We start from the raw sequence: 14,258 nt of genomic DNA on the forward strand, positions 1-14,258 counted from the left end.
TCCTTTATAAAAAGTCTTTATTTTGAAAAAAAATTAAAACTTCGAGAAAAGTTATAAAAATACACCTCATCTGTACAAACATTCACGCCAGCAATGCACACGCTGCCTGTCTGCCTTCTCTCTGTGCACAGGCAGAGCGGGAGGGAGGGGACTGTTGAGGTGCAGCCTAAACCACCGCACCTAAAACCAAGGCGACGTCCTAAAACTGGACAGCTCAGGTGCATGTTTCGTCTCGCAACGAGCCTCTTCTTTCAAAATGAACCTGCCCCGGCACGCTAAAATTATAAAAATAGCCTCTACTGCTGCATTTTAATGCATTAAAAAGTTTCTTATGGCCCTATTGTAAAGATAAATCCCCAAATGACAGCTTTTTTCAGAAATTCTGTGCACACTTCTCAATCTGCATCAGAATGAAGTCCAAAAATTCACGTAACATCAAGCACGGACTCAGGACCTCGCAGTATTTTTTCAAAGGTGAATTACTGTAATAAACTACAACACCCATACATTTAAGCAATTCGGACTTCACAGTAGCTTTAGGTCAAGCTAATTGAAAGCAGACTCACTATCCTGTGGAAACCCATGATACTCTGTTGTGAAAAGGGGGTTTTACGCTTAAAGAGGGCATATTTTTGGATCACCTGCCGTATAATACATGTAAAACTTGGGCAATGAATCAAGTCACGAATATATTCCGCGGCGAGGAGAAAGACTTAAAAAGAAAATTGTTTGAATAATAAAAGATGACGTAAGAACAGGACTCCACCCACAGAAATTCATCTGCTGCCGGAAAGCCAGCGCACACACTGCCGGCTCGTGAGCGTCTACAGAGCACAGGTTATCATTCTACAGTCACCTCCGGGGGACTTTTTCAACGGAAGGTGACGTTTACATCAGGTCTGCAGCATTTGGGAGAGAGAAGCACATTCCAAGGGCAGGAAAAACAAGCCCCTTGTGAAGCTGTGGCAGGTGTAAGTCTGTGAGCACTTGTCACTTCCCCATGCAACGGGTCCATTCACCGCTTTGGTGGGCGGGCGTCTCAGCCGACGAACACTCACCCCACCCCCGCAGGCGGGTCTGGGCACGTCTACACCTCCCGGGGGCCAGCTCCGCGAGCCGCACCTGCTAAGTGGCAAGACCTACTTGGTGACTTCAAGGCCGTTCAGGGCAGTGCGTCAACAGGTGTGAGTGACAGACACAGAGAGGAACGAGGCCCTTGCCTGTGTCAGAGCGGTAGGTGAGTCACAATGGACCCCCTCCCAGGACTGAGTCACATGCTGGCTTCTCCAAACCCTACAGCCCAGATCCTTGAAAGGATCCATGAAACCTGAGGCCCCGTTTAATAGATGGGTTCTGAACTTTTAACCAACATGTAAGAAGGATAAATACACACCCGGTTCTTTATAACGGCACCCTCTAGAGGCCTATTTGGTCTATAAATAACATAAAGACACGGGCACACCCCCAGCCCAGTCTCATCACTTAAGAAGGCGGCCCAGGGCCTGCCACCCTCCCCCGGCCCCCTCCTAGAGATCAGATCAAAACGCAAATCCAGTATGACCGTGGACCTGATTGTGCTGTTTTCAGTCCGAGAGACTGGGCCACAGCTCCCCCGAGCTGTACGCACAGCGCTGAGGCAGGCCCCGTCCTCCCGGGTCCCCGGGGCCCGGCTACATCCGCAGGGTAGCCCCACCCTGCAGAGCCCTCGTGCAGAGCCCGGCTCTCTCCCGCAGCGCGCTGGCCTCCTCGGCGCTCCCGGGGGCCTGGCTGCCCTTCAGCAGGAAGTGGCTGATGAACAGCTTCAGGCCCTCCCGCAGCAGGCCCAGGGCGGGCTTGTCGGAGACCCTGCGGAGGAAGGAGCAGGGGGTCAGGGAGCAGGGCCAGGCCTCCCCAGCAGGGAGACGCGCCCAGCTTCTTGCTGAAGCGGCCGTCGCAGGGGGGCAACTTCACGACACGCTCTGCCCGTCGGAGGTCACGTTGAGTGTGCTGCCAGGTGACGTTCTGGTTCCCCAAATGAGACGTTTTTAAAGTTATTAGTAAAATTAAACTGGAAAGCGCCACATACGCACTCAAGCTGCACGTGATTTACGGAACAACATAAATGAAAATCATTTCTCTTTTCCGTATGTTTGCGCAGAACAAGCTGGGAACAAACCTCGCAAAGATTAAACCAAGGTCTTCCACTTCCGTTTCCATTAGCAGGATATGCAACACTTTTCGTAAAAAGTGGACTCTGGGTTTGTCCAGTTCACTGAATTCGACGACCTAAGAGAGTCGGGATAAAACGATGATAAAGTTACAGGCTTATCGGCCGTCTTTTCAGTGATTTCCCAATACGGTCCAGGAGAAAAATCACTGCCCACCCCCCCTCATCCGAGGCTATTTCCCGTTTTATAAAATGAGCGGCTACTGGCAGGGACGTGGGGCCCCGGACCTCCTGTTCTGCCGCAGGTCACACACCTTTAAGATGGAAAGTGGCAGCGATTTTGTCTTCAACAAATGGGCCACCAGATGAACCAAATTAGAGAAATTGGTGGCTGGCAAATTTTCTAAGTCTCGAAATTTGTCCCATATGCTGAATTGGAAAGTCATCTAACAGAACAACAAGAACCAAAAGAACCAAGTTAAAATTCAACACCTTCTTAGAACAAATCACTAAACAATCCCGAGGGACCGTACTTTTTCACCTCTTTGTAACTCCCCAACAATTAAGACTTTCAGAAGCAACCACACGCCTTTCCTACCCACAGCAGCCTGAAACGGCTTCACCCTACGCTGTGCTCAAATCTGCAGGAACATGAGGAAAGGGGACTGCAGCCTAAACCCACCAGGCCCGTCACCCAGGAGGTCAGCCCTCCCCCCGAGACAGGGAAAGGGGACCCGGGGGCATCGCTCGGCCTGTGCCCACCCTCCACACTTGCCCGCGGATCGGGGTGGCCTCCTGACCCAGTGGCCGGCCGGCCACCCGGGACGCTTGGAGCATGGGCAGAGGCGGCTGGCCTTCTAACTGCATCACCTGAAACCTCCTCTCGTGGCCACAGAGCTTGCCGGCCAGGAAGGCGTAGAAAGGGTTGTAGGCCTTCTCCTGAAGGCAGCAGTCCACGAGCACGTGCACAATTTCTCTCTCCTGCTGATCCTTAAGTCCAAGCCTGGAAGGCGAGAGCCATGACTCAGCCGGCAACGAGCCCCGTGGGTGCAGCTTCCAGGAGAAGTGGCTCAGGAGCACACCCCGCCTGGCGGGTGACAGTGAGCCCAGTGGAGAGCACGGGGGCGGCAGGACGGGAGCACAGCGGGGGAAACTGATGGTGGGCGTCATTGGCTCCCGGCCACGGGAAGCAGGGCCGGCCCTTGGCTCTGGGCTGGCAGTCGGGGCTCTGCCACCGCAGATCCTTGGTGGTTTTTTCTGCGGATGGTCTGGCTGTACGCAGTGAACTCCAGCCTCCCAGCGAGTGCTGAGCTTGGACACCCGTTTCTAGTCCTGTATCTCCCCCACACCTCCTCCTGAATTTGGAGCAAAGAAAGGAACACCTGTAGAAGTACTCGAAGAAAGTACACAGGTGCTTTTTTTTTTTTTTTTCTTTTTGCCTTTTCTAGGGCTGCTCCCGTGGCATATGGAAGTTCCCAGGGTAGGGGTCTAATCGGAGCTGTAGCCACCGGCCTACGCCAGAGCCACAGCAACGCGGGATCCTTCACCCACGTTGAAGGCCAGGGATCGAACCCGCAACTTCACGGTTCCTAGTTGGATTCGTTAACCACAGTGCCACGACGGGAACTCCTACACAGGCACTTTTACATCTTGATACGATTAATGATGGAAACTACTCTGGGACGTTTGAATTGAGAAGTAATTAGAAAGACAACTTCAACACGGAGGTTTTAAGCAATTCATGACAAACAACAGCCATGGGAAACTGCCAGCTGCTCAGCCGACACAACAGTCAAACAGATCACAAACCGTAATAACCGGGAGCCACGAGTGGTCAGTGAACAGGAGCAACGCACCCCTGGGCGCCTGGCTCCCTGCACCCACAGACCTGACTGGGTCAGCTCGGAAGGCCTACACCCACTTACTTCAGAAGCTTCTCGAAGGCATCCAGGAAATCTTCACTCGTCATGATGGTGCAGAATATGTTTCTCCTGATGTCGGTGTTCATTCTCTGCTTTCGGGCAAGTTCTAGTATTTTCGCGCTGACCTGGGAAGAGGGACAACTGAGGTGTAGCGTGTACAGACGTTTCATTGCAGTTCCTGAGTTTCTAAGCAGCCACGTGATCTGAGGCTGGACCCGAGTGTAAGTAAATTATACGTCAGTGCGTGTCCGCAGATGCTCAAGCTTGACTCCTGAGCAACACCACCTTCGCAAAGAGAAATGACAGCAAATGACAAAGCCACCGAGGCGAGAACGGCTGACCGGGGTTCTCGGGAGTGGCCGTGAAATGAACAGGTGAGGGCCCGGCCAGGAGGCTGCGCACGACACGCAACGGGGCCCCCGGGGCAGGAGGAGGACACTGGGGAATGAACGAGACGATGCGGTTCACAGCAAAGCGGATACAGAGATGCGCACGGGCCATGGGCCCCGCCTCCTGGGAGCCACGCGGCTGCGTCTCAAGTGTCTGTCACCGAGCGTTCCGACTGTCCCGCGTCCCCCTCACTCCACGCCACGTAACATTGGGAGACTTTTAGAAGCCACAAAAACGGAATTAAAAGGTATTATAAAACAATAGCAATTTCTAGAAGGTCTTCAAAGAAAGCCAGGGGAAGCCATAGCGAGACGTGTGGGGACACCAACCACCACCTGGTGGCAGCAGGCAGGGCCCACGTACCGTCCCCGTGAGCGGCTTCGGCGGGGTCTTCTGCTGACCCCCATCGATCATCGGGGCACCGCTCCACGCAGACCCCACGATCCACCAGCGCCCGGTCCGCTCGGCGTTCAGGACGCTGTCCCAGGACACTCGGAGCTGGGTTTCCGTCCCTGAGCCAGCGCCGCGCACCTGATGGAGAGAAGCAGCCAGGGTCGGCCTCGGCGGCTGGCAGCCTGCACCCCCCGCCGGGCTCTTGCCGGCGCGTGAATGGCGTGCGGAGGCCCAGACAGCGGGGACAGTCAGCTCGCCTGGAGAACGCCCACGTTAGAGGCAACCCCTCAGTTGGTGAGTTTGACTGCTGTGGGTCAACTGCCCAAAACACCACTATCCAAAAACAGCTGTCACACGAGGAAGCGGCTCAGACCCGGGCCAGCCCTGGCGGGGAGGAATCGTGCAGGACGGCCCAGACCTGCTGGAGGCGGAGGAGGCGGTGCTGGGTCTGACCAGGGCCAGGGTGGCCCAAAGGGGCCTGAACCGGTGAGCCCACCCCCAGGCTGACCTCGCTGGTCCGGTGGGACCCTGGGCCGCCTCTCCCAAAGCCGTCAGAGGATGCTCCCCCATTCTGTGGCACCAAGGGCCGCGGGCTCAGCGTGGGGCCCGCTCGGCCCGCAGGGAGGGGCACCCAGGACGTCCTGGGGGTGGGGCGGGGGTTACCAGGGCTCTCTGCAGCTTGCGCAGCCTCTCCACCGGCTCGGGGTCGTAGCCCGGGATCTTCCGCACGTCGTTGTTCTTCAGGGCCAGCAGGGTCTCCAGCATGAACCGGACCTGGAGAGCGAGCAGCAGCGCCATCACTCCAAGCGGCCTCAACAGGTGGCCCTCCACGTGGGAAGACACCCCCTCCGCGCTCGTGGTCGCCACTGCCGAGGCCGAGGGGCCCGCCCTCCCCTCCGTCCTGCCACTTCTGCCCCCTCCCGGCCTTTCTGGGAGAAGCTGGGGAGCAGAAGGCAGAAGCCCCAGAGCCCCTCCCAGGACCCCCCAAAGGTTTCCTTCTAACTGAGATGCACCTCCCGCACCCCGGCACGAGCAGCTCGGAGCTGTGCACCTGTCACCACCAGTCGGAATGCTGTCCTCGCCCCTCGGGGACTCCAAACCCACCCAGTCACGCCCACCGCCAGTTCTTCCAGCTCCAGGCACCCAAGGGTCACATGTGGACTCCTGTGTGTTCACTGTGACCTCTGCGCAGTGACCACACGGCTGAGGTTCCACGGGGACACTCCAGCCTGGTCCCACGATGCGGCCATAGCACTCACCTCCGTGGCTCACAGGCCCCCAGAAGGCTTGCCCCCCCACCCCTGCCCTCACCTCACAATTTCAAAACGGGGGGGGGGGGGTGTCTTCCTTTTCCAGGCTGTCTCCTGAGGCTATACCGTGCACCTGGGCGACCTCTGACCCCAGCCCCCGCCCCCACCAAGCCCGGCCACTTCCAAGTCCTAAAGCCACGTCCACTGCCACTAGGCTGTCTCCCTCAGCACAGAGTGGGCTTCTCCCTCCTTCCCGTGGGTACTAGAGTGACCTTCGGATGGAAACGTGTCGTCTACCTGCTCAGAACCCTTCACGTGCCTCCAGGATAAAATCCCAGGTCCTTGTGGAGTTGGCTGCCCACAGGACACTTCTCTTGTTCCCAGATGAGCCCCCTGCCCCCGGCTTCCCATGACTCTGCAGCCCCTCAGGCTGCAGGGCAGCAATCGAGGCAGGGGGTGCGCTCAGCCCCATCTTCTAGGCGGAGAAACCGAGGCACAGACTCGGTCCCTTTGCTGCTGAGCGGCGGCAGAGCCAGAGGCCCGAGGAGGTGACCCCCGAGCCCCAAGGCCCTCCTGGTTAACCTCCCAATGGCTGAACGTTGACTAGAATGATTCTTAAATTCACAAGAGCAAAGAAACCAGGCGCCTTCCCACCCCGAAGAGAGCCACGGACGCAGATGAGGCAGGAGGGGCCGGGGGCTGAGGGCCGAGGAGAAGGGCCGGGGGAGGGAGGCCTTTGCCTAGGCCTGGCCCACGGGGGCGCAGGCCGTCAGGAAGCAGGACGCGCGTACCCTGGTCTGGTCCCGGAACCGGCCGCCGGCCTCGCTGGCTCTGGCCTGGGTCTCCGTGATCAGCTCCTTAAGGGACAGAGCATCGTCTTTTCTCAGCGAGAAGCCCACGTTTCTCAGCATCAGCAGGATCAGTTCGATGTCTTTTTCGGTGAACGTTCCAACGAGTTTCCTCAAAACGTCAGAGATGAGGCAGGCCTGCACCACGTGGAAGTTGTACAAGTGGGCGATGATGGTGAGCAGGTTGTCGCACTCCTTCCCCTCACGGCCGCTCCGGTAGACCTCGTCAAAGCGCCTCACCACGGCCTCCAGAAAGTGGGCGCCGACCTGGACGAGGCAGAAAAGCCCCGGCAGAGCCAAGTGGGCAGGCCGCCCTCAGGGACGCGAGCCTCCCCAACCCGGGACTCCGTGACATGGACACGCGAGACAGACGCGTGGTGGGTATAAACCCCACCGGGGCGAAGGCTGAAAACACGGGTCTCGGCCTCGGCCCCCCTCCAGGCCCACCTGCCCGTCCCTCAAATCAAGGCGGCGTCCTTGGCCAGCAGCCCTGCTGGTTCCCTGGAAAAATAAAGCTGCTAAGAACATTAAGACGGCATGTGCATCTCTGGAAACGCACCACCTTCTACCAACACGCATTCCTCAATCAGTCTGGGTCTGGAGGGAGGAGGCGGAAGCAGGGGCCTGCCGGCGGTGGCAGTGGCGGTGACACTGACACTTCAGGTGAGAAATGACGACGGAATGAGGGACCCAGCGACAGACCTAGAGGGTGCGGCAGCCACCTCCTGGGAAGGTGAACCGTCTGGGTAACGGGAGCGGCAGAGCTTCTAAAGGGGACAGTTAATCCGGCAGGAAGACGGGAGCCGGGCGCCGGGAAGCTCAGTGTAGGACTCATGACGCCTGAAGCGCAGGGCATCCAGGTCGGCTGGAGAGGACGCAGGAGAGGCAGTAAAACCCTGGGTGACAGTGGCATCAGGCAGACAGGCCGGGGTGGAGCAGCAAAGTGCACACGCCACTGCCACAGCGCCAAACCGAAAGCTAGACGGGTCCAGAGAGGCGCCGACCAGCAAGAGGGAAGCGGGACTTCGTGGGGGCAGCTGGGACAGACTGGACACAGTCTTTAGTCTCTAAAGCCTGAGGATTCACACGCTTAGCCTGGAAACTCCCACTCAAGCCCCCTCACCAAAGAGAAACCGGGAAGAATATACTCTCCTTCAGGACCAGCACATTCTATTCAAACACAACATAAAGAAATTCACATTCTGCAGACATCAAGCAAAATTCAGGTGAAAAATACACTCACGTAGGTTTTCAATCACACAGGTGCAATTATTTAACATTTGTCAAAATTAGGAGTTCCCGTCGTGGCACAATGGTTAACGAATCTGACTAGGAACCATGAGGTTGTGGGTTCGGTCCCTGCCCTTGCTCAGTGGGTTAAGGAGCTGGTGTTGCCCGTGAGCTGGGGTGTAGGTCGCAGACGCAGCTCAGATCCCGTGTTGCTGTGGCTGTGGTGTGGGCCAGTGGCTACAGCTCCGACTGGACCCCTAGCCTGGGAACCTCCATATGCTGTGGGAGCAGCCCAAGAAATGGCAAAAAGACAAAAGACAAAAAAAAAAAAAAAAGCAGTAGTAAAATTTGTAAAAATTAAAGATGCCATTTAATGTCTTCAAAATAAGAGTATAACTTTTAAAAATGGGCGTAACTTTCACGCTGCTCAGGCTGTGAAGCGAATCAGTCGGGTCTGGCTGTGGGACTGTAAGCCAGCCCTGCACACACCGGACTTCCGATTTTTCAGGGGCTCAGGAGAAACCGTCACGGAGGCCACGGGTTCTTCCTGGCGTGGCCCTGGGAGGAGGGCTTTACCGCCGACCTAGAAGAAACTCGATGGAGCCAGAGTCTGGGGAGCCCCCTCCGGTGGCACCAGTCCCAGTGGCTGTCACTAGCTCAAGTCCCGTAACAACTGTTCCTGGACTGAGTCGCCTCAGCTGTCCCCTCATGCTGCTGGTGACAGTTTCAATAAAGAATAGGACCAACGATCTTCTGATTTCAAATGCGGTGACACCTTGACACCCGTGGCAGTCAGGTCTCAGCTCTCCCCGTGATTCAAGGAAGCGCTGTCTGGACCGAAACCATTTAGACTCTGAGATATCCCAGGATGGTCCAGGAGGCCCAGGCACTCTGGGAGAGCCTGTGACGGCACTGAAAGACACAGGCCGCCCTCAGGAAGGGACCCCGTGATTCCGTGACACTTCAAGTGAGTAGAGACTCATGGCCTCAAATGGGGAAAGGAGTGTAGCCTCAGAGGCAGAGCCGCTACAGCAGGAGAGCGGCCCCTCGACAGCGGGGGGACGTGGAGTCAGGGTCGGAGCTCAGGAGACGCGGGCCGGGCTTCTGGCCTCTGTCCCCACCTCCCCGAGCCTCGCAGTGGCCAGCCTTCTAAGCTCTCACCGTGGGAGCACTGCTGGATGAGAAAACGCGGCTCAGAGGCCCTCCAGGCGGCAGGAGAGGCCAGCAAGGAGAAGGTGGGAGGAAGGGCAGAACTCCAGCCTGCACGTGACGTCCATGCGGCGCAGCAGCAGCAAGGACGGACATCTAATGGGCACTGCCTGCGGGCCAGGCCCTGCACACACCCAGCAAGCGGGCAGGTGGCCAGACCACGCGCACCGAGGGGGCGGGGATCCCTGTGTGGCGTCTGCCCACCTGCCCTGCTCTCACCGTGGAGCCTCTAAATGCAAAGGAGGCCCTTCCGCGAGCTCGTGCATCAAAGCCACTCCCCACAGGCCGGCTCTGTGAGCCCCGGAGTGACATTCAAGGCCAGGACGGTCAGGGAGCCCCAGGAAAGCGGGATGCGTGTGAAGGGCACCTCGGCCTAGTCAGTCCCCACCCACTCGTGGAGCTGGGGGCTCGGGACTCACCCCGGGATGAGGCCTGCTCCTGGGAGGGGCCATCGGCAGAGAGGCCAAGAGCCAGAATGGAAAGACTGCACCATGCCAGCATCCCGAGGGCCAACAAGGTCTCCCGAAAATCCGTGTCACCCGGGAACGCCGAGCCCAGGTGGCTTGGCACCTGCTTGTCACCTCCCTGGTACCCAGTCCTGTAGCCAGACCAACCTCCCTCGCCGCCCCAGGCGCAGCTGTGCTGCCGGGAAGGCCAAGATCTCGCCACGGAGAAGAGAGGACCTTCAGGGTGGGCCCCGCGATGCCAACCTGGGGCGGGGCCTGAGCAAGACCAAGAGCACGGGCTGGGTGGGGACACTGCCCTCAGTGGCACCTTCTCAGTACTGGGCAGAAGGTGTCTTAGCGCCCAGGCAGGTCCGGGACCCCCCCCACCCTGGGGCGGGGAGACACCAGGGCCCCAGGCCCCGAGCCCAGATACACCTCACACGCTGGTGGCCCCCCACCCAACACGGACACCTCAGAGGAAGACGGTACAAAGCCCTGTGCTCTGAACACCCGAACCAGTCACCGTCACAATGGGGAAGGCGGGGGACCCCAGGCAAGTCCCAGATGGCATCTAGAGGACAGAAACCGACAGACAGGGAGGCAATGTGAGAAGAGACCAAGTGCCAAAGCGGAAGCCGACCAAGGTCACGCAGTCACCGGGCACAGACGCGACAGAGGCCACCGGGCCGGCGGGCGCACGGCCGATGGGCAGGACAAGCTCCCCCGAGGGACAGCCCTACCTCGATCCCGACCGTGCGGTGCAGGATGCTGACCAGGAGCACGTGCTCCATCAGCAGCCTGCCGGGCATGGCCTCGGCGGGGGCGCAGGCGCTCAGGAGGACATCCGTCACCGTGTCGCTCATGTCCTTCCGGCTGTGCGCCATGTACAGCTCCTCCAGCTGGCCGCTTATGGAGGCCACGTTCGGCTCGCTCAACCTGCACACGATCGGACAAACAGGGCGACCGCGCGGTTTCAAATCCAGAGCTGTTTTTTAGGTCCATTTAAAAAATACCTGAAAAAGTTACGAATACCACCGGCTGATCCCATTGCACGTGGCTATATGGACCCCCCCCCCAGTAACCCAGTGTGCATGGAGGGAATACGGAATCCTCTGGAATCCTCAAGTAACACAAGTGCCGCCCTTTCAACTGACAGGTGGCCGCAGCAAAGCACATGCAGGCTTCCCTTTAAGGCAAGACCACAGAGACGGCCGTGGGGGCACAGAGGCAGGAAGCATCCTCAGCAGGTCTAGATGTGTGGCTAGGAAAAAGCTCAACTTCTCCACTTTTGCTGGTGCAGAAACGTTGATGTCCCAACATGGAGACAAGGCTACAATGAGTGGGCATGAGACCCACTGCCCCCCCTGCTGCCCCTGAACAGCAAACAGCAAGTTCGGGAAAATTCTGAGGCACCACGGGAAGCCCTGTGTTTTTTACTTCTGACAATGTCCTGAAGTGACACCACAGGACGGGCTGAGGTTACCTGTTCATCAGACCTTTGACCTGTTTCTTTAGCCTTTCCAGGGCTTCCTTTCTCTGAGCATCCACCGTCTCCTCTGCTCGCCTCACGTGAGGTGGGATGTACTTTCCACCATTTTCACAAAGACTCTGCTTGAAAGGACAGAAATAAATGACACAAAATGTACACTAAATAAATCTCATTTTCCGCCTTGCTATATTCACACTCGGAAGTGAAATCCTGGAGTTCCCATGGTGGCTCAGTGGTTAACAAATCCGACTAGGAACCATGAGGTGGCGGGTTCGATCCCTGGCCTCGCTCAGTGGGTTAAGGATCCAGCGTTGCCATGAGCTGTGGTGTAGGTCACAGACGCCAGCCTGGATCTAACATTGCTGTGGCTGTGGTGTAGGCGGGTGGCTACAGCTCCAATTGAACCCCTAGCCTAGGAACCTCCGTGTGCCACAGGTGCAGCCCTAGAGAAAGACAAAAAAAAAAAAAAAAAAAAAAAAGAACTGGTAGAAGCTGTCACAGTACATAGCCAACATCAGCTATTACCGAGTGTCCAGTCCAGTCCTGCAAGCACTCCACTCCCTGGGATGGTGGGCGGCACCCTTTCGGTTAAAGTCAACTGCAGCTCACCGCTTCTTTTTCCCCCTGCAGCTCAGAGCTGGCTGTGCCCTCCGGCGTCTGCCCAACAGAGCTCATATTCTACTCTTGCCAACCTTCACTGACAGTCGGCCCAGCAGCACGCAATTAAAGGCACCACTGATTCTGGAGGAAACATGTCCCCAAATAATTTCAAACTTCTTCAAAACTAATATCTAAATTTGCAGGCTAAAATCAGAAGCCACCCACTGCTCACTATTTCCTAGATTTTCAACTGAAAGGGTTACAATCCTGGACACTTAAGTGACAAGCCTTCAGAAGACAAACATCTGTAAGGCGTGATGTTTGCTGTTAGACTTCATGCTTAGTTGGAGAAAGCGCATTAATGAACAAAGAAACTTAACCTTGAGACACCCATCAGTATGTCAGTTACACCTCCCAAGGCTGTGAAAGACCCAGGAACAATTTAAAAATAAAGTTGTGAGAGAAGACCAGAAGACCCCCAGGGAATGCTCACAAATGCCAAGGCGCCGGGGACGGAAATGAAAGACGGTTCATATTCTGAAGGAGGGGAAACAGATTCCCAGAGGGGGCTGAGATTAACAGATAAATACAAACAGAGAAAAACTGTGGAAAGGCCTTGCAGACAGAAGAAATAACACACTTAGACGCAAAATGCTGAAACATACCTGGTCGGTTGTGCTAACATCCTTTGACGCATTTTCACTCCTCTCTCCATCTTCAGCAAAACGGACTCTCTTTTTCCTCCCTTTCTCCTCCGCTCTCCCTTCGGCTCCTCCTGCTTTTCGCTCTTCCTCTTCTTGGTCGTCTTCACCCGCCTCCATGTCCTCCTCCTCGTCCTCCTCTCCCTCCTCGTCCTCGCTCTGCGCTCCCAACTCGCCCTCGCTCTCCTCTCCCACGTCCTCCTCCTCCCGGTCGTCCTCTGGGTCACTCTCTACATCACTTTCGGGGACCGTCTGTCCCGCCTCCTCTTCCTCCTCCTCCCCGCTGCTTTCATATAAGCCACTGTTTCTCCCAGACGCCAGGGCTCCCAGAATGTAGTCGAGCCCGTCGCGCGCAAAGCTGAGCGGCACGGAGCTCCCGTCGCCCTTCTTTCTGCGCTTGTTCAAGCCGAGGCACCGCTCCAGCTTTCGGATCTCCCGGTCTTCCTCTTCGTTGGCCGCCAGAAGTGCCCGTTTCCGCGCAGCGGCGGCGGCAGCTGCGGGGGCCGTGGTCCTCCCGGGGGGCCGCCGGGCCGGGGCAGGGGGCGCCGGGGCCCGGACCAAGGAGGCCTGGGCCGGGGGAGGAGGCAGCCCCTCTGAAGCCCGCGGGGCCGGCCGGCCGCCCTTCCTCTGCTCCGCCTCTGCCCGCGGCCCGCTCTCTCCCCCGGCTCCGCCGCCCGAGCCCGGGCCCTGCCTGGGGCCTGCAGTCCGCTGGAGCCGGCGCGCCTTCCTCAGGTGCCGCTTCTCCTTCCTCAGTTCCCTGCGGCTTTTCCTCCCGCCCGGGCGCCTGCGACCCTGCACCGCGGGCCCCTCGCAGCCGCCGGGGGTCTCGCCCTTCGAGGTCGCCTGCACGAACTCCTCCACAGCCAGTTTTAGCCGCTTCAGGGCCCCATCCCTGCCGCCCCCAGGCCCGCGTCCGGCTCCGCGTTTCCTGCGGGCCATGCGCCGCGGGAAGCCTACCCCAGGCGCCGCACCCGCTGTCTTGGACGCCGCCATCTTCCGGGACGCGCCGGCGTGGGACTTCCGGCCGGGCCGGGACTTCCGGGTAGAGAGCGGCGCGCTGCGCGGAACCCAGAGGAGACGGTGTCCCCTGCTGGCAGGAGGGCGGCAGCGCAGGGCGCCCCACGCGGGCAAAGGGTGCCTGCTTGTTAAGATTTGGTGAACTTTGTCTTCACGATGAGCACAAATACATTCTCGTTTAAAAATGAAAACCGTACGGATTCTGGTAAAGAAGGCTCCTAACGACGTGCTCATAAGCCCGAGAAGGAACCAACCCCGCTCACACCTTGATTTCTGACTCCCAGCCTCAGGACCCAGGCTGTACCTGTCCGCTGTTTGAAGCTGCCTCGTTTGTGGGGCTTTGTTACCGGGGAGTTTGCGCTGGAAGACTCATACAACAGAGGGAAGGTGGGAGTGAACCGTCCTTGGGGCTTTGTGGTGACCAGCAAAGGAAAACTCCAGGAGGCATCTGAATGGAATTCAACAGCCAGCTGGGCTTGGGTTCAAATCCTGACCTCACGCCTGTGTGGCCGGGCGCACCTCACTGAGACTCAGCTTCTCCATCCTCAGAGTGCGGTCATCAAAGCGCCCCTTACTCAGCGCTGTCTGAAGTTTAATAGCTTCTTTTTTGCTTTTCT

The 14,258-nt window shown here is 57.9% G+C and overlaps 1 protein-coding gene across 6 annotated transcripts; it reads right to left on the bottom strand.

Moving 5' to 3' along the window:
• Positions 1-13,646, bottom strand: NOM1 (nucleolar protein with MIF4G domain 1). Of its 6 annotated transcripts, none has more exons than XR_014833404.1 (11): positions 12,589-13,646; positions 11,318-11,442; positions 10,575-10,770; positions 6,893-7,216; positions 5,515-5,625; positions 4,822-4,989; positions 4,072-4,193; positions 3,017-3,501; positions 2,461-2,592; positions 2,156-2,265; positions 1-1,845 (listed from the first exon to the last, which is right to left on the bottom strand). XR_014833404.1 is itself a non-coding variant. In XM_021078681.2 (11 exons), exons 1-11 carry the CDS (start codon positions 13,615-13,617, stop codon positions 1,671-1,673), a joined length of 2,625 nt encoding a protein of 874 aa, XP_020934340.2. In that variant the 5' UTR covers positions 13,618-13,646; the 3' UTR covers positions 1-1,670. The 6 variants fall into 6 exon arrangements, 2 of the variants coding, with proteins under 2 accessions (XP_020934340.2, XP_020934339.2); XR_014833403.1 differs by having other exon boundaries at positions 11,318-11,445; XR_014833405.1 differs by having other exon boundaries at positions 3,017-3,149; positions 6,893-9,091; positions 11,318-11,445.
• Positions 13,647-14,258: the final 612 nt, after the last annotated feature.

Source organism: Sus scrofa, chromosome 18, assembly GCF_054392235.1.
Source record: "Sus scrofa isolate SSC_HxYL_T2T_F1_AM1 chromosome 18, Sscrofa_HxYL_maternal_Yorkshire_Landrace_v2.0, whole genome shotgun sequence".
In the NCBI taxonomy this organism is placed as follows: domain Eukaryota; kingdom Metazoa; phylum Chordata; class Mammalia; order Artiodactyla; family Suidae; genus Sus; species Sus scrofa.

Bases quoted from the DNA above. Each gene is read 5' to 3' on its own strand.
- NOM1 (XM_021078680.2), bottom strand. From the start codon at position 13,617: ATGGCGGCGTCCAAGACAGCGGGTGCGGCGCCTGGGGTAGGCTTCCCG. The intron at 11,446-12,588 runs GTATGTTTCAGC...TGTCCTTTCAAG, and splicing joins ATGTTAGCACAACCGACCAG to CAGAGTCTTTGTGAAAATGG. The intron at 2,593-3,016 runs GTGATGCAGTTA...TTGTTCTGTTAG, and splicing joins GCCACGAGAGGAGGTTTCAG to ATGACTTTCCAATTCAGCAT.